This window comes from Carassius gibelio, chromosome B6 (assembly GCF_023724105.1).
Source record: "Carassius gibelio isolate Cgi1373 ecotype wild population from Czech Republic chromosome B6, carGib1.2-hapl.c, whole genome shotgun sequence".
In the NCBI taxonomy this organism is placed as follows: domain Eukaryota; kingdom Metazoa; phylum Chordata; class Actinopteri; order Cypriniformes; family Cyprinidae; genus Carassius; species Carassius gibelio.
Window position 1 is genome coordinate 29,448,558 of NC_068401.1, and position 27,504 is coordinate 29,476,061.

Here is a 27,504-nt window from a genome sequence, read left to right on the forward strand (position 1 = left end):
GCTTCGTCTGTCACCTTATCACAGACCCAATTTTCCTACCAACGAAGAGAGCAATACCGGGGATTTATCAGATCTGATGCTTTTGCCGGACTCGTGATCAATCCTACCCAGCCAAACACAGCCGTTGAGCAGCATTAAGCGTCATCACGACAGCTGCTCTTCTCGCCAAGCCACACGTTGTGGCCAATAGGTCGTGCAAGCTCTGAACTTGCCTCGCTCGACACAACTATCGTGCCGCCCAAGAGCTCTCCTCGAGCGCTGGATTGCAGCAGCAGGGCTGCACCCCAGTTCTCACCGCAGCAAGCCTCTCTCACTTCCCGCCGCGGCTCAGCCTTTTACCGCGGCTTTTCCGGCCGAGGCAGAGTTTAAGGCCGCTTCCTCTAGCGGTGCAGGCCGCGTGATGTAAACCAATACATTTTCAGGCAAAGACACTAAAAGCAGGTTCGCGGCTAAAGTTTGTAAATGACGTCATGACGCAGTTCCGTCTTCTTCTTCTACTAGTGTTTTATGGTGGTTTTGGCAAATTAGCATAAAGGTGCATTACCGCCACCTGCTGTACCTCCTCACTGCCGCAGCAGTGTCTCCTCCCGCAAGATTTTAACCCATCTTATGTGTGCGCTCCCTTCAGATGTCAGGCGAGAGTTCTCCCATTCGGGTCTATACTTGCGGGCCTCAAGCGAGTCTCATCCATCCACAACCATGCTGCTCCTCCTCATCTGCCGGTAGGGCTCACCGTTCCAATGTCACAAGCTCCCGTTGAGCATCGGCTAGAGCCCTACAGACCAGGCGCACACAAACACGTAGTTCACTACCTGCAGCCAGTAGGGCTTACTCTTCCAACGCCTAAGTCGCTCCCACCGGAGTACGTAGGCCCTCCCGGCCTGCCAACGGGACGACTTCTCAGAAAATCTAAATCAGCCCCTGCCAGTACTCTATACTATTTTTTTTTGGGGGGGGGGGGGGGCGTTCTTTAAACTGGCGGGTGTCCTCTTGTACACTTTTGGGGGGGTACTCTAAGTTCGGGCCATTCCCGAGCTCGGAGCCCTTCCCCGGACAGCACGCCAAATACGCATACCATACCTCAGCTAATTATATGTAAGCGTGAACTAGTGAATATGTATTTAAAGTACCTGAATTCTAGAAAACTCTTGGTCTTGGAGTGTTTGTGTGTGATTCATGATGAGCTGAACAGACAGAAGAGTGAGATCTCTGAGTGGAAATTATCAACTAATCGTTAACAGAACCAGTAGATCCATGTGGAGTTCACTCAAATACACACACATTATGTTAACACGGATGTTAAAATGAACCACAGACAGCACAAACAAGCAACAAACAAGCATTTACTTTGCTGAAAAATATAAATATCAGACACTTTAAAAAACAAATAATATGAACAAGGAAGTCACCTGCACTTCAGCAGTTATTAATAAAAAAAATTTGATAAAAAAAAAAAACACCTCAGGGTTAAAGTTGCTCATCTGGTCTGATTTGAATAAGGAAACAGGTGAAAGTGAAAGAATTCACAGATCAAATCAAACAGGCTTTCACTGGTTTCTAGAACTCACATATTTAATACTTCTATTTTAATATATGTAGCAATAGACAACAATACATTGTATGGATCAAAATTATAAATTTCAATTTTCTTCCAAAAATGTTTCATGAAGATATTTTGTAAACGTCCTTCCGTAAATATATCAAAACTTAATGTTTGATTAGTAATATGCATTGCTAAGAACTTCATTTGAACAACTTTAAAGATGATTTTCTCAATATTTCGATTTTTTTTTTGCTCCCTTAAATTCCAGATTTTCAAATAGTTGTATCTCAGACAAATATTGTCCTCCGAACAAACCACACATCAATGAAGAGATGATTTATTTATTTTTATGTACATTATTTCCTTCTAGTTGTTTTTTGGAATGAAGTTCAACCCTCCTAGAGTCATGCAGAAACAAAGTTCAACTTCCAACGCATTTCGTGTGAACTCCGCCCACCCCAGAAACTCACCTGGCGCGCGGGGAGCTCAGGTGAGGCATTCGGAGCGCGCGAGGCGAGGTAGCGGCGCGTCATGGCGGAGTCACAGCTGTTGTGTATGGAGGACGGGCTCATGCCCACCGCGGTGCCCGAGTCCCGACCGCAGTTCTACTACAGCGAGCAGCACCGGGCGGCCCTCGAGCGCCTGATCACCGGCGGAGACGGAGCCTTCAAGAGCCTCCTGAAGGACGAGAACGGACAAGACTTCCTGTCGGCGCGGGAGATCACGGCCATCACCAGCAGCTTCGTCAAATACAAGACCGATGAAGAGAACGGAGGAGCGTCAGCGGGTCAAGACAAGCGTGACGACGCCGGGTCACTGCACTCCACGTACTGGCCGCAGATGTCGGACACCGAGGTTCCGCCGCTGGACATCGGCTGGCCCTCATCAGGGCTCTTTAAAGGGGTCACCCGGGTGGCTGTGCACACACACCCGCCCAAAGACAACGGCCCGCACATCAAGGAGGTGGTCCGCAAACTCATCCAGGAGTCCAGCAAGGTCAGAGCATTCAGTGTAGATCAGGCACGTTTAGACAGATCACTGCGGGGAATCATAATAGCTACATTAAACTACATTAAAGTTTAACACATTATAATATATTCACTATTTTTATATAAAATCCTATTTCTACCTCATAAACCATGAAAAAACAAGTTCCTGTAATCAAGTGCACGGCTGGGGGTTCGATTCCCCGCGAACACATGAAATGTAAATTGATAGCCTGAATGCACTGTAAGTCGCTTTGGATAAAAGCGTCTGCTAAATGCATAAATTTAATTTTAATTTCAATTAAAAATTATGCAAATTCATATATCAATACATATAGATTCCCTTTCATCAATATAAAGGTCAGTTTCATTTTCTCTTCTCTTGTGATCATTATCAGATCATGACACTCCTTAAATGTCAGGTATCTAAAGACATGCCTCATGTGGTTGTCATCTAAATTAAATAGTTTATAATAATAGACTGAAAAAAACTATTCCCTGAAATGTAAAGTGAAACTGGCAGCAGGTGTGTTTGACAGACCTTCACCACAATAATTGGAACAACATTTCATGCATTAACACACTAAATTTAAATTGACAGTAAAATGAGAGTTTCATTAATTGAAATGAGGTTAATGAACCAAACTGCTGAAATCAGTTTTTTTATATTTACACTGTTAAAAAAAAAAAAGTACTGGTTCTTTTCTGGCGTTAGGCTTAGACCTTTACACATAAAACCTTCATGTACACAACTGATCAGATAAAACGAAGCATAAACAGTCATTTCAGTGTAAAACCATCAAATGTGAGCCATCACACAGGAACCTGGGAATGTCAACTTACACTTTTTATCTGTAAATAATTAAGATTACGTTTTTTACATTTAACAACTTTGTAAGTGTAAAATTACATGAAATGTTCCTCTACTAGTTTTTCAGGCCTCATCAAACGCTGGAATGTGTTTTTTTGGCTGTATTTCAGACCGTCACATACATTCACAGGAACTAGAACATGTTTATATAGGTGGGTCCCTCTGGACCAATGAGGAAAGACTACAGCCTACAGGACCTGAGTGAGGCCCTTGTGTCACAGGTCTCTCCGCTTCTCATCCCCTGCAGAGCTGGATGCTTTCAGATCTTGTTCAGACTTGATCAAACGGTCTGATCTTCAGCCTCCGGTTCTTGAAGAATGACTGTAAATGATCTGGAATCACTGACTCAACATGTATCAGAAAACATCTGTCATGTGAGAGAAGTGTGTAATAATGTGCTGAGCTGATCAGTGTGTCATGATCATCATCTCACAAATCATCCTCATTGTCTGTGTGCAAATATCTTGTTTTCATACGCGGTAAAATCAATCTCAGCACAGCAGGCCGGTCTCAGCAGACTCCAGAGCCAGCTTCTGCTTCACAGCAGCAGAATAAATAATTAGATGCGCTCATTTACCCCTGCGGGATTGATCGAGCCTTTACAAACAAACTAAACAAAGATATTAGCTGGAAGATCAGAAACCGAGAGAGAGAGAGAGAGAGAGTCTGCATAAGAGAAAGTGAAAGCTGCAGAAGACACATTTCTAAGGGTGTAAAGAGTTCTGAAGAGTTCCTGTAATCCTTATCAGCACTCGTCTTTACTGGAAACAATACCACTGTAAAATATATATCATAGTATTAAGAAATCACATGATGCTTTTCGTGAGGAACAGACAAAAGTCACTATTCACTTAAAATCTCAAGTTTGCGTTCAGATAAAAAAATGTATGAATCAACATGCATTGTGCATCACCTTCAGTGAACCATCTGTCTGTGTTTTGTCCAGGTCGTGGCGATCGTGATGGACCTGCTGACCGATCTGCAGATTCTGCGGGATCTGTTTGAGGCGTCCAAGCGTGGCGTGCCCGTCTACATCGTGCTGGATGAGCCGGGAGCGCCGCACTTTCTGGACATGTGCAACCGGCTGCAGGTCGGAGCTAGAGATCTGCAGGTACACTACCAAACCAGAAAAACATGTCATTTCTAAACATTAACTGAAACTAGAAAAAAAAAGTTTGTTGAGACAAACTTTAAGTTGGCTTGAGAAAGCCTGACCAGACAGTTTGAAGAGGTTTAAAGTTAGAAGTTTAAAGTAGTTTGAAGTTTAAAGTTAAGTTAGATAGATTAGTTTAAAGAAAGAAATATAGTTAGAAAGAATGATAGATAGATTAGTTCAAAAGAAAGAATGATAGATAGATTAGTTTGAAAGAAAGATATATTAGAAAGAATGATAGATTATTTAGAAAGAATGAAAGATAGATTAGTAAAAAAATTACATAATTAGCATGCTGATAGCATGTCGCTAGTATGTTTCTAGCATGATTAACAAGTTACTAGCATGTTGATCGCATGACTAGCATCATTAGCATGCTGCTAGCATGTTGCTAACATGTTTCTAGCATGATAAGCAAGTTACTAGCATGTTGTTAGCATTACTAGCATGTTGCTAGCATGTTTCTGACATGATTAGCATGTTGCTAGAATGTTTCTAGCATGACTAGCATGCGACTAACATGTTTGCTAGCATGTTTCTAACATGATTAGCATGTTGCTAGCATTTTTCTTGCATGATTAGAATGCGACTAGCATCTATCATGATTAGCATTCGAATAGCATGTTTGCTAGTATATTTCTAGCATGATTACCATGTGACCAGCATGTTTCTAGCATGATTAGCATGTTGTTAACATGTTTTCTATCATGATTAACATGTGACTAGCATGTTGCTAGCATGTTTCTAGCATGATTAGCATGTTGTTAGCATGTTGCTAGTATATTTCTAGCATGATTAGCATGATTGGCATTCGACTAGCATGTTTCTTACATTATTAGCATGTTGCTAGGATAGATAGATAGATAGATAGATAGATAGATAGATAGATAGATAGATAGATAGATAGATAGATCTATAAGATCGATAGATTTGTAAGTCACTTTGAATCTGCTAAATTACTAAATGTTAATTCATATTTAATTTATTTTAAAATATATTTTGGCCACAAAAAAAAATGTCTAGTCGACACCCGGTCACTTGGACATTAGTTATAATTTCAGCATATTTTGAACTCAGATGTTTAATGGTTTGTGTTTCCTTCAGAATATCCGGACTCGGACCGTGAAGGGAATCGGGTTGAATCTGTCCATGGGGAGAATCCCAGGAAACGTCCAGAGCAAGTACATGCTCATCGATGGAGATAAAGTCATGTTTGGGACGTACAGGTGAGCGAGAGTTACCCGTGTACCGTCTGACAGAAGCTCTTCACATCTCACGCTGTGTTTGTGTCTCTGCAGTTTCTCCTGGAGCTCTTCTCGGATGGACAGAAACATGATCACCGTGATGTCGGGGCAGGTGGTGGATTTCTATGATAACGATTTCCGAGAACTTTACGCCATCTCAGACAAACTGGACCTGTTTAAGCAGTTTCACATGACCAAGCCTCAAACGGGAACCCTGTCGAGGGCCGCGGTGCCCAAACGCCCCGCAGCGGCCACTTCACGCTTCCAGGTCAATCTCGGAGACGTGACGCGTGGAGATGGGAAAGTGCCTGCACACAAATACCACAATCCCAAATACCTGCTAGCGCTCGGACAGATCCCGGGACCCACGGAGCCGCTGCAGGACTTCTTCAATAAGATGGAGCCGCCCGATCCAGAGACGGAGCAAGAGCTAGAGAATCCCACAGAAGAGCTGGAGAACCTCACACCTGATCCCTCTCCACCTGAGAAGAAAAAGTCCAAGAAACTCAAACTCTCATTTAAGTCAAAGCGAGGGAAGAAGGACAAGAATAGTGACGAGGTTATTGAAGAAAACCCTGCAAACCCTTCAGACGAGGAGTCTAAACACACGCTCACCAGAGACGAGACGCAGGACAGTCTCAAGAAGAAGAATACAGAATGCATGTGCGTTATTGCATAAGAATGTACTGTACTGTAATGTATGGGGATGGTTAGGTTTAGGGTTAGGGCCAGGGTTATTACCTAGTTACTTTGTGTGTGTGTGTGTGTGTGGAAGAGAACTGTCAAGTGCTACCAAGAGACTAGGTTTATTTGTGAACTGCTTCTCACATTTTATTTCAGATAAAAGGAACATTTCTTTCAAGGTTCTTTCAAAGTTATGAACAAACGTTCTTCCAGTTAGAATGCTTGTTCAAAGTTAATATCTCCTCTTTAATAATGTTTTCAAAATATTATTATGTCATTCATGGAATGTTGGTGAAACTTTTTAGTTGGACATTTGTGTCACACACATTTTTCAAATGTTGCAACTTGTTCAGAGAAATATCATTCCCATAATGTCTGCAAAATGATCAGATGGAATGTTTCCTCGATGTGCACATAACCAAGAAAAAAAAAATACTTTCAGCAATAATGTTTTCAAAACTGGGAAAGAATTTTATTTAGAATTTTTAGGCTTTTATTTCAGAATTTTATTTTAGACTTTGGTTAAGTCTGTAACCAAAGATGTTTAATGTGTAAAAACAAAAGCAAAAAACAAGTTGTTGCAAAAGCATTTTTTCCAACTTCCTCATGACTTCAAAAACAAGCACCTGTGCTCTTCAAATCCCACCTACTAAAGACACATCAGCCAATCCGATGACAGATGAGCCAAATCCATGAATGATTGACAGGTGAAGAATCTCAGCGGTGGTTTGTGATCAGCTCATGATGATGGAGGCGCTGTTCTCGCCCTCTGCTGGAGGATCTGAGCATCACACACACACCTCACTGAGCGAACACAACCAGTAATGATTACCAGGGCCCCAAAGGAAGAGAGGGCCTTTGAAAAGTCTGGAATATATATTTTCGGGGGCCCATGCACATGCCTATGCATAGGGCCCGGGATATTGTGCAGCGCCCCTGAACACAACACACTCACGAGAAAGCGCTTTTATTCAGTGTGTGACACTGTTTAGCTGGATCTCTGTGTGTGTGTGTGTGTGTGTGTAGTGGGATGGAAGGTGGTGATGATTATAGGGGCCCATGGCTGAGGAGGGGCCCCAGGGATCTCAACCTCATGTTCTGGTCTCAGGTCACGCAGCGACGTGTCTCAAAGCGCTTAAACATCCAATTCGCCGCTTTTTGCTTTTGTACTGGTAAATGCATTCCAAATATGTGAAAATACCCGTCTTGGAAAGTGTGTTAAACTGTCGTTTATGTCTTAAGTGAAAGTAAACAGTTGAGAAAGAATTCGGATGTGTATCATTATAATGAATCTTAAAGTGACCGCGCCTTATTTACCAGCTCTGCTGTAAGAGTGTGTTTAATGATAATTCACATGAAAGAAAGAAAACCACTCACTGATCTTGACTAAATTACTTTTTAGGTTCTCCGGGTGTGTATTCACAGTGTGTGTGTGTGTGTGTGTGTGTGTGTGTGTGTGTGTGTGTGTGTGTGTGTGTGTGTGTGTGTGTGTGTGTGTGTTGTGTGTCTCTGTGTGTGTGTGTGTGGGTGTGTGTGTTCACTTTGGATGGGTTAAATGCAGAGCATGAATTCAGAGTATTTGTTCACAATTCTTCTTACTATATACCAGTGAAATTGATAAAAAATACATAAATTTGGGACCAAAAATTATTCAGACACTATGACCTGACCATGTTTTTTCTTTAACTGTTGTAACCTTTCACACCACAGACTGAACAGAATGAAGCACTGCTAGGTAATTGTTCAACAAAGTATTGATAGTTGTGTAATTATTGTCTGAGGTTTTGGTTGACCGTAATCTATCACCTTTCTGTCAAAGTTATCTGATATCAAGATGAATTTGTTCTGACAGCTTAACTCTTGAGTTCTTGTCATATTTTACTACCATTTTCTAAAATATAGCAAATAAACTGATAATGTGAGAAATGTTGAAGGTGTCTGAATACATTTTGGTGTGACTGTATTTTATTTTACAGTGAAGACTATGCAGTGCTATTTTATATTTGATTATTCGATTTCTGTACCTGGACACCTACAAACTTGACAAGACTGAATTCTTCAAGAACCTGGACTTGACTCCATTCACAAATGAAAATCTAATCATGAAAATCCATGTGTCCATCAGAGAGCACCAGTTCAGCGTCCACATGTTCTTCAGACGCTCCTCGTGGAGAAATCAACAGCACAGATGAGAGCTTCGTGAAGCCACCGGCAGATGTCTCCTGCTGATGCTCTGATGGAGGAAGTGAAAGCCATGAGCTCATTTCACATTTCCCTTTTTAAATGTTGCTGTTGTGTGAATAAAGACCAGAGCACAGAGCTTTCATCCTGCCTGCAGATGCTGGAGGATTCTATTCCCGTTTCATTCTGCAATCAGTCTTCAACAACACTGATTTATCTTCCTCTAAAACTATGAGATCATGTTGTAGAAGTTTAAAATAACACACACACACACATGCATGCACACACAAATGCATGCACAAACACATACACACACACACACATGTACACACACACACACACACTACTGTTGCACATAATGGAGTCAGTATTATTCTCTTCTGCTCACTGAGGCTCCATTTATTTGATAAAAAATACAGTAACAAAAGTGAAATATTACAACACGTGTTAAAGTGTAATGTATTTCTGTGATGCTCCGCTGTATTTTCAGCATCATTCCTCCAGTCTTCAGTGTCACATGATCTTCAGAAATCAGAATAATATGATGATTTACTGCTCAAGAAACATTTCTGATTATTATCAATGTTGAACAGAGCTGTGCTGATCAATATTTTTATGGAAACCATACATAAAATTTTTTCAGGAACGGAAAGTTCAGAAGTTCAATTTTGATCAATTTAATGCATCACTGTTGAATAAAAGTGTTAATTTCTTTAAAGAAATACTGACTCTAAACGTTCTAACAATTATTGGAGTGTGAGCGTGTGCAATGCATGTGTGTGTGTGCGTGCATGCATGTGTGTGTGCATGCATGTGTGTGTGTGTGTGTGTTTGTGTGCGCGCATGCATGCATGCATGTGTGTGTGTGTGTGTGTGCGTGCGTGCGCGTGCGTGCATGCATATGTGCGTGTGTGTGTGCATGCATGTGTGTGTGTGTGTGTATGCGTGCATGTGTGTGCGCGTGTGTGTGTGTGTGTGTGTGTGTGTGTGTGTGTGTGTGTGTGTGTGTGTGTGTGTGTGTGTTGAGAGTGAGAATGACGCTGAGCTTCTTCTTTTAACAAAACCAACACAAGTCACGTTTTGTATCGAGTCACTGACGCAGTAATGTGTGTTTCTGCTCAAACTAGGTTTATTAACAACAATCATCACAGCACATTTAGTCTCAAATGACTCTAGTTAAATAATCTATTGTATACTTCATCACATATAATCTGTAACACTGTGTGATCTATAATATTTACAAAAGTATTTTACATAAAAAAAAAAAACATTTGCCACAGTGTGTCCTGAATGTGTTTAAGGGGAATCTCTGGAGCGTCAGACATCACTGCTGCTTTCTGGATTCAGTCGTGTGTTAAACATGAGCCAATCTCAGCGTCTCTTCATGAGGTCAAATATACATTCACTTCCAAAAAAGACACCAGTAATGTCTTTCTAGAGTTTCAGAAAACATCCCAGTAATGTCCCATCAGATGATGTCTTGCTGGAAGAGAACTAGCGACTCATTTGGCCCTATTATTACTTTTGCTGATGAATTTCAGGAGCAGCGTCTGAGACCAAGTTAATACTTCTAACATTTCCTGAGCTAGAGAGAGAAACCTCTGAGAAACAACGTTAAAATCAAAAGGCTGTGATTCTTTCAGAAAAGATCTCAATAATGTCTCAAAAGATCTCAATATGAACTTAACAGTCTCTTCAAATGTTCAGAGCTGCTTCACATTCACTTCAGTGGTTTATACTCACAGCTATTGACTAAACGTCTGAGACAGAGCTGATATCCTGAGCTTTAATAAATAAGCAGTGCCCTCTTATAGTTTTGTCTGTTTGTGGTTGTATTCCAGTCGTTTTATCAGTTCTCTGTCACTGTGTTGATGACTTTCTTTTTGCGGGTGGACACTAGATCATAGAAGGGGTCTTTCGTGATGCTGGCCCTGTGGAGACAAGACACACGAGTGTTCAGATGAGTCGAGTGTGTTCAGATGAGTCGAGTGTGTTCAGACGAGTTGTGTGTGTTCAGATGAGTCGAGTGCGTTCAGATGAGTCAAGTGTGTTCAGATGCGTCAAGTGTGTTCAGACGAGTCGTGTGTGTTCAGACGAGTCAAGTGTGTTCAGATGAGTCGTATGTGTTCAGACGAGTCAAGTGTGTTCAGATGAGTCGTATGTGTTCAGACAAGTCAAGTGTGTTCAGACGAGTCGAGTGTGTTCAGACGAGTTGTGTGTGTTCAGATGAGTCGAGTGCGTTCAGATGAGTCAAGTGTGTTCAGATGCGTCAAGTGTGTTCAGACGAGTCATGTGTGTTCAGACGAGTTGTGTGTGTTCAGATGAGTCGAGTGTGTTCAGATGAATCAGGTGTGTTCAGATGAGTCGTGTGTGTTCAGATGAGTCATGTGTGTTCAGATGAGTCATGTGTGTTCAGATGAGTCAAGTGTGTTCAGATGAGTCAAGTGTGTTCAGATGAGTCAAGTGTGTTCAGACGAGTCGAGTGTTTTCAGATGAGTCAAGTGTGTTCAGATGAGTCAAGTGTGTTCAGACGAGTCGAGTGTGTTCAGACGAGTCGTGTGTGTTCAGATGAGTCATGTGTGTTCAGATGAGTCAAGTGTGTTCAGACGAGTCGAGTGTGTTCAGATGAATCAGGTGTGTTCAGATGAGTCGTGTGTGTTCAGATGAGTCATGTGTGTTCAGATGAGTCAAGTGTGTTCAGATGAGTCAAGTGTGTTCAGATGAGTCATGTGTGTTCAGATGAGTCAAGTGTGTTCAGATGAGTCATGTGTGTTCAGATGAGTCAAGTGTGTTCAGAAGAGTCATGTGTGTTCAGACGAGTCAAGTGTGTTCAGATGAGTCATGTGTGTTCAGATGAGTCGTGTGTTCAGATGAGTCATGTGTGTTCAGATGAGTCGTGTGTTCAGATGAGTCATGTGTGTTCAGATGAGTCAAGTGTGTTCAGACGAGTCAAGTGTGTTCAGATGAGTCATGTGTGTTCAGATGAGTCGTGTGTTCAGATGAGTCGTGTGTTCAGATGAGTCATGTGTGTTCAGATGAGTCGTGTGTTCAGATGAGTCATGTGTGTTCAGACGAGTCAAGTGTGTTCAGACGAGTCATGTGTGTTCAGACGAGTCAAGTGTGTTCAGATGAGTCAAGTGTGTTCAGATGAGTCAAGTGTGTTCAGATGAGTCATGTATATTGGAGGGGGCCGGTGAGATGTGTGTGTTCGTACCTGATGGACTCGATCCACTCGTCTCTTTCCTCTGCTGAAGCAGCACAGATGGTGTACGACTGATGCTTCCCTTCCACCACACGTCCATCCGTCTCTGTCTTACACGCCTTGATCTTCTGACCCTGGCTGTTGGGGTTATACAGCTCCAAACAATACTACACACAGGTCAAAGGTCACAGGTTAACCTTCACTAATAAAACCACTCACTGACCAAATCAAAGACACACAGGCTCTGTTCAAACCCTCACGAGTACAGTCTAAACTAAAACACACACTAGCTCAAATAGTCAACTTTTATTTAAACTGAACTATTTTATCAGGATTTGTATTTTAGTACTGATACTGTGATAGATGATAATGTTCATTATATCATGTTGTATTTAGGGTCACTCTTTTCATGTTACATAAATATATTCCTTGCTCAATTTATTTATTTGTACTCACTTTTCACGCAGTTCATATTTATTTATTGCAACGTGAATTTAGTGATTTCTTCATTTTATTTCATTTCATATTTCACAAGGGTTTTTATTTTATTTTTATTTTTTTACTTATTTCGGGTGGTATTTCATGTTGCATGAAAAATATACAGCTAATTTATGCTTAAATGTCACTATACTTTTATTCATTGCAACATTCCATGATCTATTTAATCCATATAGATGAAGTTCTCACCGGTTTGCGTGGAAACATGACTTCCCTCACACACAGATTCTCCAGAGGAATGATTCCTCGCGGCTCTTTGTCCTGAACACAAACACACATCAGTCCTGATCTACACAGCTTCATGCTTTCAGAGAGACGGCTGCTGTTCTTACCGTGGTATATTCAAAATAATACAGACAGTTATCAGTCAGGATGAACCAGCGTCTCTTCCACGTCTTCACACGACCGCCTGCCCACAGATAATATAAATATATCACAGTCAGATGATCGTATTCTTACAGTCTGAGCATCTCAATTACTCACATTGGGTTTCAATTGAACAGGTTTACTATAAATATGGAAGTGGAAGATATTACATATTTATAGATAAGAAAATATGGAAGAACAGCCTGCCCAACTCCTCGGCCATCTTCAGGAATCGTCTAAAAACACATCTCTTCCGTCTTTATTTGACCCTCTAACTCTAGCACTCTAATCTTTTTGTATTCTGTCTGTTTCTTTTCTTTTTATTTATTATACAATTAACAAGAACAAAGAAGGCCTCTAACACTAGCTTGCTCTATTCTTTTTCTGTTCTATCTGATTTCTTTTGATTTGTTATATACTGTATATACTGCATTGAGCTAACTGAGACTTGTGACAACTCAAAACTGCTGTCCTCGTCTGGAAGTCACTTTGGATACAAGCATCTGCTAAATGACTAAATGTAAATATAAAGAAATCAGTTCTTGATTTTATAGACTTGACTGTTGGTGTTATCACTATTGAAGATCAAGATAAGTTTGTTTCTTGTTGAATCTTTATAATATCTTCTGCATCTGGTCTCTTCTGAGCTGTGTTTTACCCAGTTTGAGCAGCCATCCCTCTCGCTCCGGGTTGAAGAAGGTGTGCGTCAGATCATTCCCATCATCCTCTGGGATTTTGAAGGGTTCGTTGCGTATGCTGTTGTACAGATTCTGTTGATGCAACAAAACAAAAAAACACACCGTTTCAGCAAAACACATCAACACCACGACCTTTTTGTTACTTCTGCTTATTTCTGTATATATACACCGCCAATGACGAATAATTAACACCAGGGTGTCCTTTGTGCTCATTCCCACAAGACCTCAACTCGACATGCATCCTCAGTGTGACTCTCTGTTATCTGATGATAATAAATATATGCATCATCTTTCATGGAGATTCAGATATTTATTCACTAAATGCAATCTGAATACCAATCAGAGCTGATACCAATCAAATATAATTAATATCAACCACTTCCAGAAGTGGCATTTAAAGCAGGATTTAGATGTATTCACGTACAGTGCTTAATGCAGCTCAGACATGCAATGAATGCATTTACTCTGCAGTTACAAATAATGCACAAATAATGTTAGGAGATTAATGGGTTAAATATATAATACACTTAAAAGAGGACTCTGAGATGATACCTTAAATATGAAACTAGATTGTGACAAATCATTACTTCACTCATTTGACTGATTCATTTAAAACTGATTTTAACTAAAGCTGATTCATCAGAGATACAGTGATTGGAGAAATACAGCAAAACAATCCAAACAGCACTGTTTCTAAAAGGTACATCACTTTATGCAAACTTGAACATAACATTAGCATTTATTTATTTATTATTATACCATTGTATAAAGTATAACATTGTGATTGTAAAATGCAGGCAAACGGGCTTCTGGCTCAAGCCTGCATCATGTGACCCGCGAGGCTGATTGTGATTGGCTGCTCACCGTCAGAAGTTCGTTGGGTAGGTCTTGTCCGTTGTTAATGCCGCGGTTCATGCTGATGAATCTCTCGAGCGAGGTCTTGTCCTTCACGTTGGGATTGTGCAGACTCGTGTTCAACATGATGATGGCAAACGACAGGATATAACACGTGTCTAACGATCACAATAACACACAACAACTTCAGTTCAGACTGACCGCACAACGATTATCAGTGTCTGCTTGAATCATTCACGGATTTGCCAAAACATAACAAACTGTTTTTTGTTGGTGTTTTATGAGTTCATGTCAAATGATTTGTCATTCATTAAAAAAATAAAATATTCAGGCCTATATTTGAATTGCATAAAAAATGTCCATTTGAATTACACACAGTATTACTAATCAACTTTATGTGACGCATACGGTATTTGTCGGTCTATTTATCGTTTTATTAAATATATGCATTCATTAGATTTTCTTTACATAATTATATATTCACTGCATTTATTCTAAACTGCTTAGAAGCAGAATACCCCATATGGCAAACTATAATTTTCCAACCAAAATCAATTTTAAATACATGTCAAATATATGTTGCAAGCAGTGAATTTGGATATATTATAACTGTGTTATATTCATATATGTTACAGACAAAAAAATAAAGTTTTTCTTCAAATGTGGCAAACATGAATGCATTTTCTTTAATCAAAATATAAATTGCAAAATGTTTTATATATATGAAACATGAAAAATATATTTTTTTAGATATGCAAAAACTGGCAGAAAATATATTTATATATTAATATATTTTGAAGCATATTTTAGAAAATATAAACATTAAAATACAAAAAATGTATTTTCAAATATAGATAAAAATATGAAAAAGGTCAAAATATATATATATATATTTGCTGTATGGGAAATCTATTAATGTGTGATTGACAGATATGTATTACTTTGAATTGATTTATTTCTGTTCAAACACTGCATTTCTGATACACAAATCTTAAAAGTAGATCTAAATGTTTTATATTGTTTTAGATGTGAGGGCGTGTGTGGGTTTGACCTGTGGACTGGAAGACGTTGGCGTTGCAGTTACAGTAGCGCGTGGCGAAGGCCTCCATCATGCGGTCGATCTTCTGAGCTTCACCCGGCAGACGGAAACTCCACAAGAACTGCCTGCGAAACAACCAGACAAACAGGAATAAGACGAGTTCAGCGGCTCGTCTGTGGATGAAGAGGAGCTCGTGTTCTCACCGTAACGCCTGGACCAGGTTCAGATCTGAAAACTCGTGCAGCTCCACGAACGCTTTGAGGATCTGCAGGTGCATGTCCTCCCTGAAACACCAGACATGATCAGATCCACACACACACACACACACACACATCTGATGGTTGATATGTCACCTCTCTCCCAGGAAGTCTCCGATGGCGGTCTTATTCAGTCCTTCCTCTTTATACAGAAACTCGGCCACTCGTTCTGGTTTCCAGTCCAGAAGCTCATTATCCACCAGATACTTGATTCCCTGAAACACAGAGCGGTTTGAGCCGTTCAGTGACCAGATCAAACACAGAAGAGATGTTTGTTTGAGTTTAGCAGCTCCCCCACACCAGTTCCTCCACAGTTTTACAGATTTTCCTTCAAACCCACACTTCCTTTTTTTTCAGCAGAATGACTAAAGAAAGACTAAAACCCTCGATGCTAAATCAGACAGACTATTATTCTGGTTATGTTTTGGTCACCTACAATATTAGATTAGATCAGATGTCAAAAGTGACTGTAAAGACATTTAAAATGTGACAAAAGATTTCTATTTCAAATAAATGCTGTTCTTTTTAACTTTCTGTTCTTCTGTGAATCCTGAAAAATACAATGTACAATTACAGTACAATTCAGATAGAAAACAGATTTTAAATTGTAATAATATTTGACATTTTTACAGTTTTTACAGCATTTTGGATCTAATAAAAGCAGACTTTGTGATCAGAAGAGACTTGAACACTAGTGTTTGTTTAGTTTAGTTAGATTTGTTAAGTGTGTTTGTGGTGGAAAAACTCTTGTCTCTTAACCTCACAGAGATCAAACATCAAACACTGACGTCTCTGTCTCTCTCTCTCTCTCTCTCTCTCTCTCTCTCTCTCTCTTCATCTCTTCAAGTCTGCAGCAGCTCATGGTGGTCTCTGTTTAACATGCAGCAGCAAAACCACAAAGATTCAGAACGAGAAAAACCTGAAGTATTTCAGGTGTTGACCTTGGGGTGTTTAGATCTTCCAGATCACTCCGTCTGTCGCTCTCTCATTCACACAGACTCACTCTCACACACACACACACACACACTCACACACAGACAGACTGATTGTCTCAGCCGTGTCTCTCTGTCTCAGATCTAAGGTTGATGTGTTAAAGGTCATGAGAGAGAGGACAGAGGTTCCACTCATCATCTCACGCTGGAAACTTCATCGTCATCCTCCAGATCTCACCTTTTTAGGATCCATGTTGAATTTCTTCTTGCCGCTACAGAAGCGTTTCTCCCTCTCCAGCATCTTACTGTGAAAAAGTCACACAAGACACAGCTTCACAACCAGAACATCTAACAGAGTTGTACAGCACTTTGGTCGGCCTGTGGCTGTTTCTAAATGTGTTTTATAAATAAACTGAACTTCAACTTCAACATTTCTACCAACCTGTTAACTGAAATAGAGCTGAAATAATATAGAAATATTAGATGAAAAACTAACCAAAAACTTGAAATATATTACCATGATTGCTAACAAGTTAGTTAGTTAGTTTCTTCCAGTGATTATGAAGTTTGTATATTGTTATAGTTGGTTGGTTAGTTAGGTAGGTAGTTAGTTAGTATTGTTGGTTAGTTAGTTAGTTAGTTGATGTAGCTTTCACATTACAAGAAACATGTGAAACATTGGTTAGTATTGTTAGTTAGTTAGTATTTAGGTTAATTAGTTAGTTAGTTAGTTAGTTAGTTAGTTAGTTAGTTAGTTAGTTAGTTAGTTAGTTAGTTAGTATTTTGGTTAGTTAGTTAGTTAGTTAGGGTTAGGGTTAGGGTTAGGGTTAGTTAGTTAGTTAGTTAGTTAGTTAGTTAGTTAGTTAGTTAGTTAGTTAGTTAGTTAGTTAGTTAGTTAGTTAGTTAGTTTCTTCCAGTGATTATGAAGTTTGTATATTGTTATAGTTGGTTGGTTGGTTAGTTAGTTAGTTAGTTAGTTAGTATTTTGGTTAGTTAGTATTTTGGTTAGTTTTATACTAAATATACTAAACAGTTAGTTAGTATTTTATATTAACATTTATACATTCACTCACTTGTCTTCTGCTGATTTGAAATCCTGGATATCTGCCATGACGTTTTCAATCTGGTTCTTTAGTTTCTGTAAGAAAAACATTTCAAGGATTCAAAACCGATGATTAACTCAAATCTTGTCATGTGAAAGCAACACTATTCAGGTTTCTAAAGCTCATGTCATAAGACATGCTTTTCTGTTATACACCTAGCAATAATTGTGACTTCACTGTGAGATTTTTGAAACCCAGGTAACACATTTAGGTTATAAAAACATTGTAGAAACATTGTTTGAATGTTTGTGTTTACCACTTTTCTTGTTGTGATTAGAATCTAATTTAAGCCTTAAAAAATGTACAAATAACTTTGAAAGGACATTCAAAGGACATTGTTTTTTTAAACACTTTTATTATTTTATTTTATTTTTTGGGGTGCGTGTGTGTGTGTGTGTGTCTGTCTGTCTGTGTGTGTGTGTGTGTGTGTGTGTGTGTGTGTGTGTGTGTGTGTGTGTGTGTGTGAAGCAGCAGCTGATGTTCGTTTACCTCAATGTCCTCCAGCAGGATCTGCTTGTGCATCTTCAGCCGTTCGATCTCCATCTGCTCCTCCGCCGTCAAATCTGAGAAAAACCAAACGAGACACAATGAGTCTCACGACTGAACGTTTGCTCAAACACCAGTGCATCTCTGCAGATTCACATCAGCTCAGTATAAACATGAGCTCATCCAGTGAGTTCACCCTCAACATGACAACATCAAAATAAACATGAAACAGAATATTGACCAGATCAGAGTCGTCCGGAACAATGAGCCTCACGCTTCACGAGCACCGAGTCCTGTTCTGCTTTATGAAACAGGAAATCTGTTGTCAAAGGGGCCGCTGGCTCCTGTGTGAGGGGCCTCTGAACGTGTGTGTGTGTGTGTGTGTGTGTGTGTGTGTGTTTCACTTCAGATATGAGCATCCAAACACACCACAGCGAGGACAGAAACAAGAGCTGATCTACAAGCAGTCATAACAGCAGATATGAAATAAAGAAGTGTTTGACACCGGATCATCTGATGACGATAATATTTCAGCGGAGTGGAAGTGATCCTGGACTACAGATATACATTTCTGTATGAAATCCATCAGCACCAAACAGACATCAAAAAAACAACATTTGCATTGTTTTAAATTAAATAATAATTTATATAAGAATAGAGATAATATTATTTATATTTTAGTACTTTACAGTTACAGTAAAGACTAACCTGTATTTAGATATACTTTATTCATCTATAACCTAAATTAAAAATCTGTCTTTCTTTTTATTGGTGCTTTAATATAAAGTGCAGATCAATAAAACATTAGCAATAGACACGAAATCAAAAATTAAATGGAAATACAGACACTGATAGAATACAGAGAGCTGTCTGTCAGTGATAAGAGTTAGTTTAGTTCTAGTGAAGCTCTGTCTTACCTGTGTGATAGCTCTCCGTCATGGTGAACAGTGAATGTAAAGCTGATCTGCTGTGAGTCTGGACTCAGACGTTCTTCATGTTTGTTGCAGATGGTGTGAGTTCCTCTATCAGCTGCTGCCCTGCCCTGCAAACTCTGTTTCACACCAGAAGTGAAGCGTTTCCGCAGGAGGAGCAGCGCAGGACCTCTCTCTCTCACACACACACACACACACACAGAGACACACACACACACACACACACACAGACACACACACACACACGCACACACACACACACACACACACACGCACGCACACACGCACACACAGAGACACACACACACACACACACACAGAGACAGACACACACAGACACAGAGACTCTCTCTCACATACACACACACACAGAGACACACACACACACACACACACACACACACACACAGAGAGACAGACACACACAGACACAGAGACTCTCTCTCTCACATACACACACACACACACACAGAGAGACCCACACACGCACACACACGCACATACACACACACACACAGAGACCCACACACACACGCACACACACACACACACACACACACACACACACACAGAAACACAGAGACTCTCTCTCTCTCTCTCTCTCTCTCTCTCTCTCTCACATACACACACTCAGAGAGACACACACACACACACACAGACTCTCTCTCTCTCACACACACACACACACACACACACACACACACACACACACACACACGACGAGAGATGACGAGAGGGCTCCAGCTGATCTGATGATGCCATCTGCTGGTGATGGACACAATGAAAACTCATTACACTGATCACTGATCAATAACTGATAGATTGATGAACCTCATAAAGATCTTCAGATTACATAGATCTTCAGAAAACTATCTGTCCATCACACTGACCAGACATCAACTTCTTTTAAACAGTGAAAAGATGGATCTCCAAATCATACAGTCATTGTTGGAAAGGGTTCAAATACACAAAAATAATTAGTCAAGTGTATGAAAACTTTTGACCATAACTGTATGTGTATGTGTAATGTTTAATTTTTATCTTACATTATTTTTATTAATAACATTACTTTATTAACGTTAAACAAATAATTTTAAAAATATATGAAAAAGAATTTTAAAACTTAAAATCAACTGCATTCTGGGACATTCATACAGTTTGGCGGACCTTCGACTGAGCAGATAATGATAATAAAGTGTAAAATAATAATAATAAAAATGATAAAATACAGTGCTATTTCAGTCTTATCAAAGGATTAACCCTATATATATATATATATGAGCGCAGGCCTCAAACTATAACAATAACCCAGTTTTTCAAAGGTACACATTTCTACACTGCAGGGTGTAACAGGGTGGACATTTAAACACTGAAGCCCATTACTGGCTATCAGATGATTTAACAAGAACTTTAACAGATATCTGACATTTCAATTCCATCATAAACTGACTCAACAGGGTGGACATGCTCAGTTTTTTTTTAGATTTCTGAAAAATGAGGAAAAGTGAGAAGTTTATGACTAATACTTCATACTTTTACTCTTGGATTCACATTCGCTCAAAGGAAATGATGTCACTTCTAGCAGGTCATGTGATTTATGTCACATACTTAAGATTTTAAAGATCAAGTACCAATGTAACAGGGAGGACATAAACTCATTTAATCATTTACACTTACAAAAATATCACATCACAATAAATTGTATATTATGTCAAACAGAATAAGTACATGTATATACTAACACTCAAAAATGCTCAGTTAAATATATATATATATATGTATATGAAACCTTTTTTTTTTTTGTGAAGTGGACAAAACAGGTTTGAACTTATCTGTGAAATGAGATTTGTGTTTCAGTGTAGGAGCTTTGAAGACATGCAGGGTTTAACCTTTTTTTTTTGATTTCATACATCTTTAAGTTTGTCTTTCTAAGTTTATTGTTGAACTTCCAAAAATCACTGGTGGCTTGAACCATTGGAAACCTCAGACCGTCTGTACAGTGGAGGCATGTTCATAACGTATGCTCTTTGTGGTAGAATCATCAATATTTTTCAAAGCAAACAGTTTCTGTGAAATGCATGAGATAGTTTTGAAGACACCAGACAGTGAAGATTCTGCATTCACTGCAAATATCAACGGCTCCTTGAAAACACAGTTCACCCAAAAAGAACATTCCGTCGTTGTTTACTCATTTTTGAAAGATGTTTCAAACCTGTATATGTTTCTCTCTTGTTGATAAGCAAACAGATGCCAGTCCACATTGATTTGATAGTATGGGAAAAATACTGTAGAAGTAAATTTCTGGTTGAACTGTCCTTTAATGTAGTTGAAGAATGTCTATGTCAGGTTGAATAGTTTATTAAGCGGTGTGACACTAACCAGCCCAAACAAACAAGTCTTGAGACCTCGTCTGCTCACCGCGTTGCCATGGCAACGCCTCACACATGCAAATGTGTTCCGATTAAAAACATAAATAACAAAGAGCATCTTCAGATTCATCAGGAGATATATTTAAGACCACTTGTGCTCACAAAGCCTTCGCTTCTCAAGCTGCATATACAGTCAATATCCTGTTTGTGTTCTACAGAACTTCCTTTAATCCAAAGTCATCTCAAATTAGATCAATTCATTTCAGTTTCTAGGGTTAACACCATATAAATACACTGTTTTATCTTACATTTGAGACTGCCAATAAACTCCATACAATCACATTTGAGTAGATTTTTATTACAATATAGCTTCACAGTCTCATCGTATTTATGTGTATTTCAGAATTTCATATTTTCGGTTCTGATCTATTCTTGATCTGTTACTGAGATGGATTTTCAGACTAAAGTAGAGATAGAAGTGCATTGCCACTAAAAATCACTGGCACTATACATTAATACTGTTACATTTATTACATTTTTTTAATAGAATATCTTAATGACATATCTGTCTATAAATACGTCCTTAAACATGATCAGTTCCTCAGAGTGTTCTCGTTGACCCAGTGACCAAAGGCTCTGGTGGTACACAGTTCCCTTTATGACATAACTCTAAAGTTACCAACAAGGAAAAACTGACTCTATACAGAAGTGAAAATCTCCATGACTCAAGACTTGGGGAAAAAAAAACATTTAAGCATATGAGATTATTAATTTATTTTATTTTATTCTCAGTTTCAAAATTATATCAGATGACGCTCTTTCACCCAGTAACTACTGAATTTGGGAAACATGCTGCTGCATTCTGAAGAAAAGACTGTTCCAAACCAACATATAAAGAGTTACAGTAGTCTAGTCTAGACGCTATAAAAGAATAAATCACACAAATTTGGTTGATGGTTAGATATTTGGTCTCATAAGTCAAAGGTGGCAAGTTCGAGTCCTGGGCTGGCAGGAATTGTAGGTGTGGGGAGTGAATATATAGCACTCTCTCCTGCCTTCAATACTACAACTGAGGTGTGTGTGTGTGTGCGTGTTTGTGTGTGTGTTTGTGTGTGTAAACTTGCCTTGCCTTGCCTTGCCTTGTGTGTGTGTGTGTGTGCGTGCGTGCACTTTGGATGGGTTAAATGCAGAGCACATACTTGGCTTTATGTCACGTCACTTTCAAACAAAAAAGTTGTTAAGACAAAGAAAGTTCTGATCCAGCCATATCTTTAACTCTAACAGGCAGTTAAGTAATGACAGAAATTAAGCTTTGTCATTTGTTTTGACAGGCAAATAAAAATATACCCCAATACAAAGAAAAAAACAAAGGCCCAATATTGACCCTTGGGGAATGCCACAAAAAGAGGGGCAGCAGATGAAGAAAATTCACCTATGTGAACAGAAAACCTTCAGTCTGTAAAATACTAAAAAATTTCAACTTTAATTAGTCTGTAATGTTGCTATTTGAGCATAAAAAGATATGCAAAGTTACAAAGCTTAAAGTCCACTTAAAAAGGACATATTTTATTGAACAGATATCAGATTTGATTTTTACCCAATATTTACACTGAAGCTCGCAGGCGGCTGTGATAAGGGGAATGAACTTTTGGCATGAGATTTTTTTTTTCTTCTTAAATGATAAAAGTACTCGCGCTGTAGAATCTATTAAGACTGTGTCTGTTCCCTGAATAGTGAGTATATAGTGATATTCTCAATGTTACCCAGAAAACAGGATACAGGTTTAACTCTTTTGAAATACTTCTGCTAAATGTTACTCTGTCAGACATGCAAAAGAAATCTAATGTATCTCTTGCTCTGGCTACTGTGTATAGACCACCAGGGCCGTATACAGAATTCCTGAAAGAATTTGCAGATTTCCTCTCCGACCTTCTAGTTACAGTTGATAAGGCGCTAATCATGGGAGATTTTAATATTCACGTTGATAATGCAAATGATACATTAGGACTTGCGTTTACTGACCTAATAAACTCTTTTGGAGTCAAGCAAAATGTCACCGGGCCCACTCATCATTTTAATCATACACTAGATTTAATTATATCGCATGGAATCGATCTTACTGCTATAGATATTGTACCTCAAAGTGATGATGTTTCAGACCATTTCCTTGTATCGTGCATGCTGCGTATAACTGATATTAACTATATGTCGCAGCGTTACCGTCTGGGCAGAACTATTGTTCCAGCCACCAAAGAGAGATTCGCAAATAACCTGCCTGATCTATCTCAACTAATATTTGTACCCAAAAATACACATGAATTAGACGAAATGACTGACAACATGGGCACTATTTTCTCTAATACATTAGAAGCTGTTGCCCCCATCAAATTGAAAAAGGTTAGAGAAAAACGTACTGTACCATGGTATAACAGTAATACTCACTCTCTCAAGAAAGTAACTCGTAGTGTTGAACGCAAATGGAGAAAAACTAACTTAGAAGTTTTTAGAATTGCATGGAAAAACAGTATGTCCAGCTATAGACAGGCTCTAAAAACTGCTAGGGCAGAGCATATACACAAACTCATAGAAAATAACCAAAACAATCCAAGGTTTTTATTTAGCACAGTGGCTAAGTTAACAAATAACCAGACGCCACCTGGATGGATAAAATCATCCAAACTTCACAGAACTCTGTTTAGACATATTCTTAGAGTGAATCAGGCAGGTAAATGAAAAAAAAATATTAACCCCACTATTGTTTTAATGTACAATACTTCACCAGATGGCTCAGAAAGCCCTCGCTCATCCATTACACAATATTTCTGTTCTGTTGCTGTCGGACATTTGTCCTGATTAGCTGCACTTCACACCGCTGCAGGATTCAGACGAGAAGACAAAAGAGGAAGCGGTGGAGCCTAAGGAGGTATTTATAGACGGATATGTCATTAAGGTCATGAAGGGACAGCTTTTATATTAGGTTCTTGACAAGGAGGAGGACAGGCAGATATTCCACTCGGTCATGCCCTGTGGTGGTGTGCACAACAGTTCACCAGAACACTAAACATAATGAGTTCTGGAGCAAATCCATGGTATATAAATATAGAAATCATTCAGAAACACTATATTAAAGTACCATAACAAGTGTCCTGAACATACAAACCATCTCTTATTAGTTTGAGGAGTATCAATGTGAGTTCCAGCATTAACCCCATTGACCTGTACACGTCAGTTTTCTCTAATATGAGCTGCCAAGATTGATCCGCTTACTGACGCTTAAAGGCTGTTTACTGATAAGGTCTGATCATTCATTTATTGATTCTCATTGCCATCGTGTCACTCAGGAGTCCCTTTGCTCATCCTGCATTTATGGATATGGATTTACAGTAATATAAACAAAGATGTTGTTACTAACGTGGATGAAACCCATTTCTGAGCTCTTACTGCTGAGATACAGAGTACTGTTAGAATCAATCCCTGGCATGATTCTCATGACTAATTTGAGTAAAAGTGTCGTTCTAGATTCGCAGCGGGTGAGATGGAGACCTCCAGCTGACAGCAGAACCAGCCTGTGCTCAAACTAATCAGAAGCTTTTCATACGAGCAGCTGAACGCTGATCTGAAGGATGCAGACAGCACTTTACCTTCAATGAGCTGCTGAGTTACTGCACTGCAGGCCTGTCCTTCATTTAGAGCATAAAACATGTGCAAGAGACTCTAAAGCGGGAGTATTTTGAGAAGGTGTGGAGTTTGTTCTTGGTGTGTTGTGAACATTGATTTCTTGAGGAGGAATCAGTTCTGTCCGTCTCTGTGGGCTTTACTGATGGGACAAACTTTGGTACATTGATATACTGAACAATTTCTGGTCTATAGTTATGATAAAGTACTGAAAAAAAAGAGAAAATAAAGATTATAATAAAAAAGGCAATGATTCGGAAAAGTAAACAAAACAAAGAAAGTATAAGCTACTGAATCAGTATTTTACTATTGATTATATAGTATTATAGTATTAATGAAAATGTGTTTATACATGAAAATTAAGCACTTTTGTCATTTATTTTTTAATTCATATTTTATTTTAGATTTATTTTTATTGCAGCTCTAGTAATTTTTTGAATTCTAGAGTTTTAGAGATATTATGTGCTTTTGTCATTTTATTAGTTTTCATTATACTTCTCTTTAGATTTGTTTTTATTCCACTGTTAGTCATTTTAGTACTTCTTTATTAAAACATTTTCATTTAGCTGCCAAGTCAATTTTCATTAAAGATTTACATCTAATATTAATATTTTACTTTATTTCTGATTTATTTCAATCAAACAAAAACTGTTTTAGTTTTAATTAACAACATCAAAACTGAACTGTATCTAAACTCTATTTAAAATCTGGTCATTCATCATTTAGGCTGAATGTCAACAGTGAGAGCAGATCTGATCAATACCATTCTTTCTGTTAGCTGCACTTTATAAATGATGTGTCTCAGCTGTTCTGTTTGAGTAAATTCACTTGCAGCGCCGATGTTATCACAAAGATACAGATCACTACTAATGAGGAAATAAACTGATTTATTTAATCAGAGTTCAGTAAGTTTTAAAGAAATAGCAATACAGTGATTGCATTTACTGTATGCATGCTTCTGAAACCATTGATATGTTTGGTATTTTTTTGCAGTATTTCTGCACCACGACAAATTTGCTCATTTGCTACCATCTTTGGTTGGTTCTACTAACATTTTAAATGACTCACATGAGAGTCAAACCATCTGACCTGACATGCACCTAGATTTATGAGAGGAATATATTCCATGAACAAGTCTCAGAGGAGCATTGACAGTAAATGCCTCTCCCTCTCTCTCTCTCTCTCTCTCTCTCTCTCTCTCTCTCTCTCTCTCTCTCTCCCTCTCTCTCTCTCTCTCTCTCTCTCTCTCTCCCTCTCTCTCTCTCTCTCTCTCTCTCTCTCTCTCTCTCTCTCTCAGAGCATCATGGCTGTGGTTGCCTGGATACGGGATGCTGTGTGTCCTCGTGCTGCTGATGCTGCGGTGGCTCATTTCCTCAGAGTCGCTCGTGCAGGTGGACACACGTGAAGTTGTCAACGGTGAGTTTCCATGTTGCTTTGAAATCTTACTCTGAAACCAATTTAACTATTTATGTACCTAAACATGATCTTGTGTAAGTGATTGAGAGATGCTGTTGTTTGATGCCTGTGACTCAACACACATCAGAGGGCTTCTGTCCGAGATCTTACAGAGCGTTTACATGAGCACTGAAGACTGTTGTGTTTATAGGAACGTTCTTAATGTGTAAAAACTATTAAAACTCATGTTTATAGTACCGCACTTTTAAATCATTCCAGAGGATGTAGATGCAGAAATATAATATTCATTATTTGTTCATTCTTGTGCACAAATATTTACGTTACTAAACAGATTAACGTCTGATTCGAGTTACAACATTTGCCAGGTTTATGTGATGTAACTAATAATGACTAGAGTTGCAGAAGAGCTTAATGAGTGTTAACTTAAATTAAAATAATGCGTGTGGTCATGTGTGTGGTGTGTTTGAAGATCTATTTTCACTGTAAGTTCATTATTTTAGATGATTTTCTGAGGTACATTTATGCATTTAGCAGACACTTTTATCCAAAGCTATTTACAATGCATCCAGGCTATACATTTTTTAGCAGTATGTGTGCTCCCTGGGAATTGAACCCACAACCTTTTGCAACCTTTAGCTCTACCACTGAACCACAGGAACACTTTTACCGCTTCTGTGGTAATCAACCGCATGAAGGATTCCTTTAAAAAACCACTTACACAGAATTAGGTTTTCTGTTTACATGTGTGAAAAAATAGGCGAACACATCTGCATGTGAATGTAGATTCAGATTATTATGCATTGCACAGTAGATGCACTTAATTCTTTCTCAAACATGCTGAATTCTCTCATGAAGATGAGATGTTTTGTGCTTAGATGAACTAATAATAATTACGGCGTGATGAATGGTTGTGCCGCGCAGCTGTTTGTGATGGTTTATGTGAAAGGCTTTTTCAATGGCAGCAGACTGACTGAGCTTTTGTTCCCAGAGGTGCCATTAATCCACATTAACCTG

The 27,504-nt window shown here is 38.9% G+C and overlaps 2 protein-coding genes across 2 annotated transcripts; one reads left to right on the forward strand and one right to left on the reverse strand.

Moving 5' to 3' along the window:
• Nucleotides 1-1,983: 1,983 nt before the first annotated feature.
• Nucleotides 1,984-8,411, forward strand: fam83fb (family with sequence similarity 83 member Fb). Its single transcript, XM_052558592.1, has 4 exons — nt 1,984-2,539; nt 4,347-4,511; nt 5,658-5,779; nt 5,852-8,411. Exons 1-4 carry the CDS (start codon nt 2,075-2,077, stop codon nt 6,474-6,476), a joined length of 1,377 nt encoding a protein of 458 aa, XP_052414552.1. The 5' UTR covers nt 1,984-2,074; the 3' UTR covers nt 6,477-8,411.
• A 1,358-nt stretch (nt 8,412-9,769) lies between these two features.
• Nucleotides 9,770-19,273, reverse strand: LOC127959418 (cytohesin-4). The gene is made up of 13 exons (XM_052558595.1): nt 19,016-19,273; nt 18,102-18,175; nt 17,583-17,647; nt 16,748-16,814; nt 15,674-15,792; nt 15,524-15,604; nt 15,333-15,445; nt 14,291-14,439; nt 13,387-13,498; nt 12,695-12,771; nt 12,552-12,623; nt 11,877-12,031; nt 9,770-10,593 (listed from the first exon to the last, which is right to left on the reverse strand). The coding sequence occupies exons 1-13, from the start codon at nt 19,035-19,037 to the stop codon at nt 10,512-10,514; spliced, it is 1,188 nt and encodes a 395-aa protein (XP_052414555.1). The 5' UTR covers nt 19,038-19,273; the 3' UTR covers nt 9,770-10,511.
• Between the last annotated feature and the right edge of the window lie 8,231 nt (nt 19,274-27,504).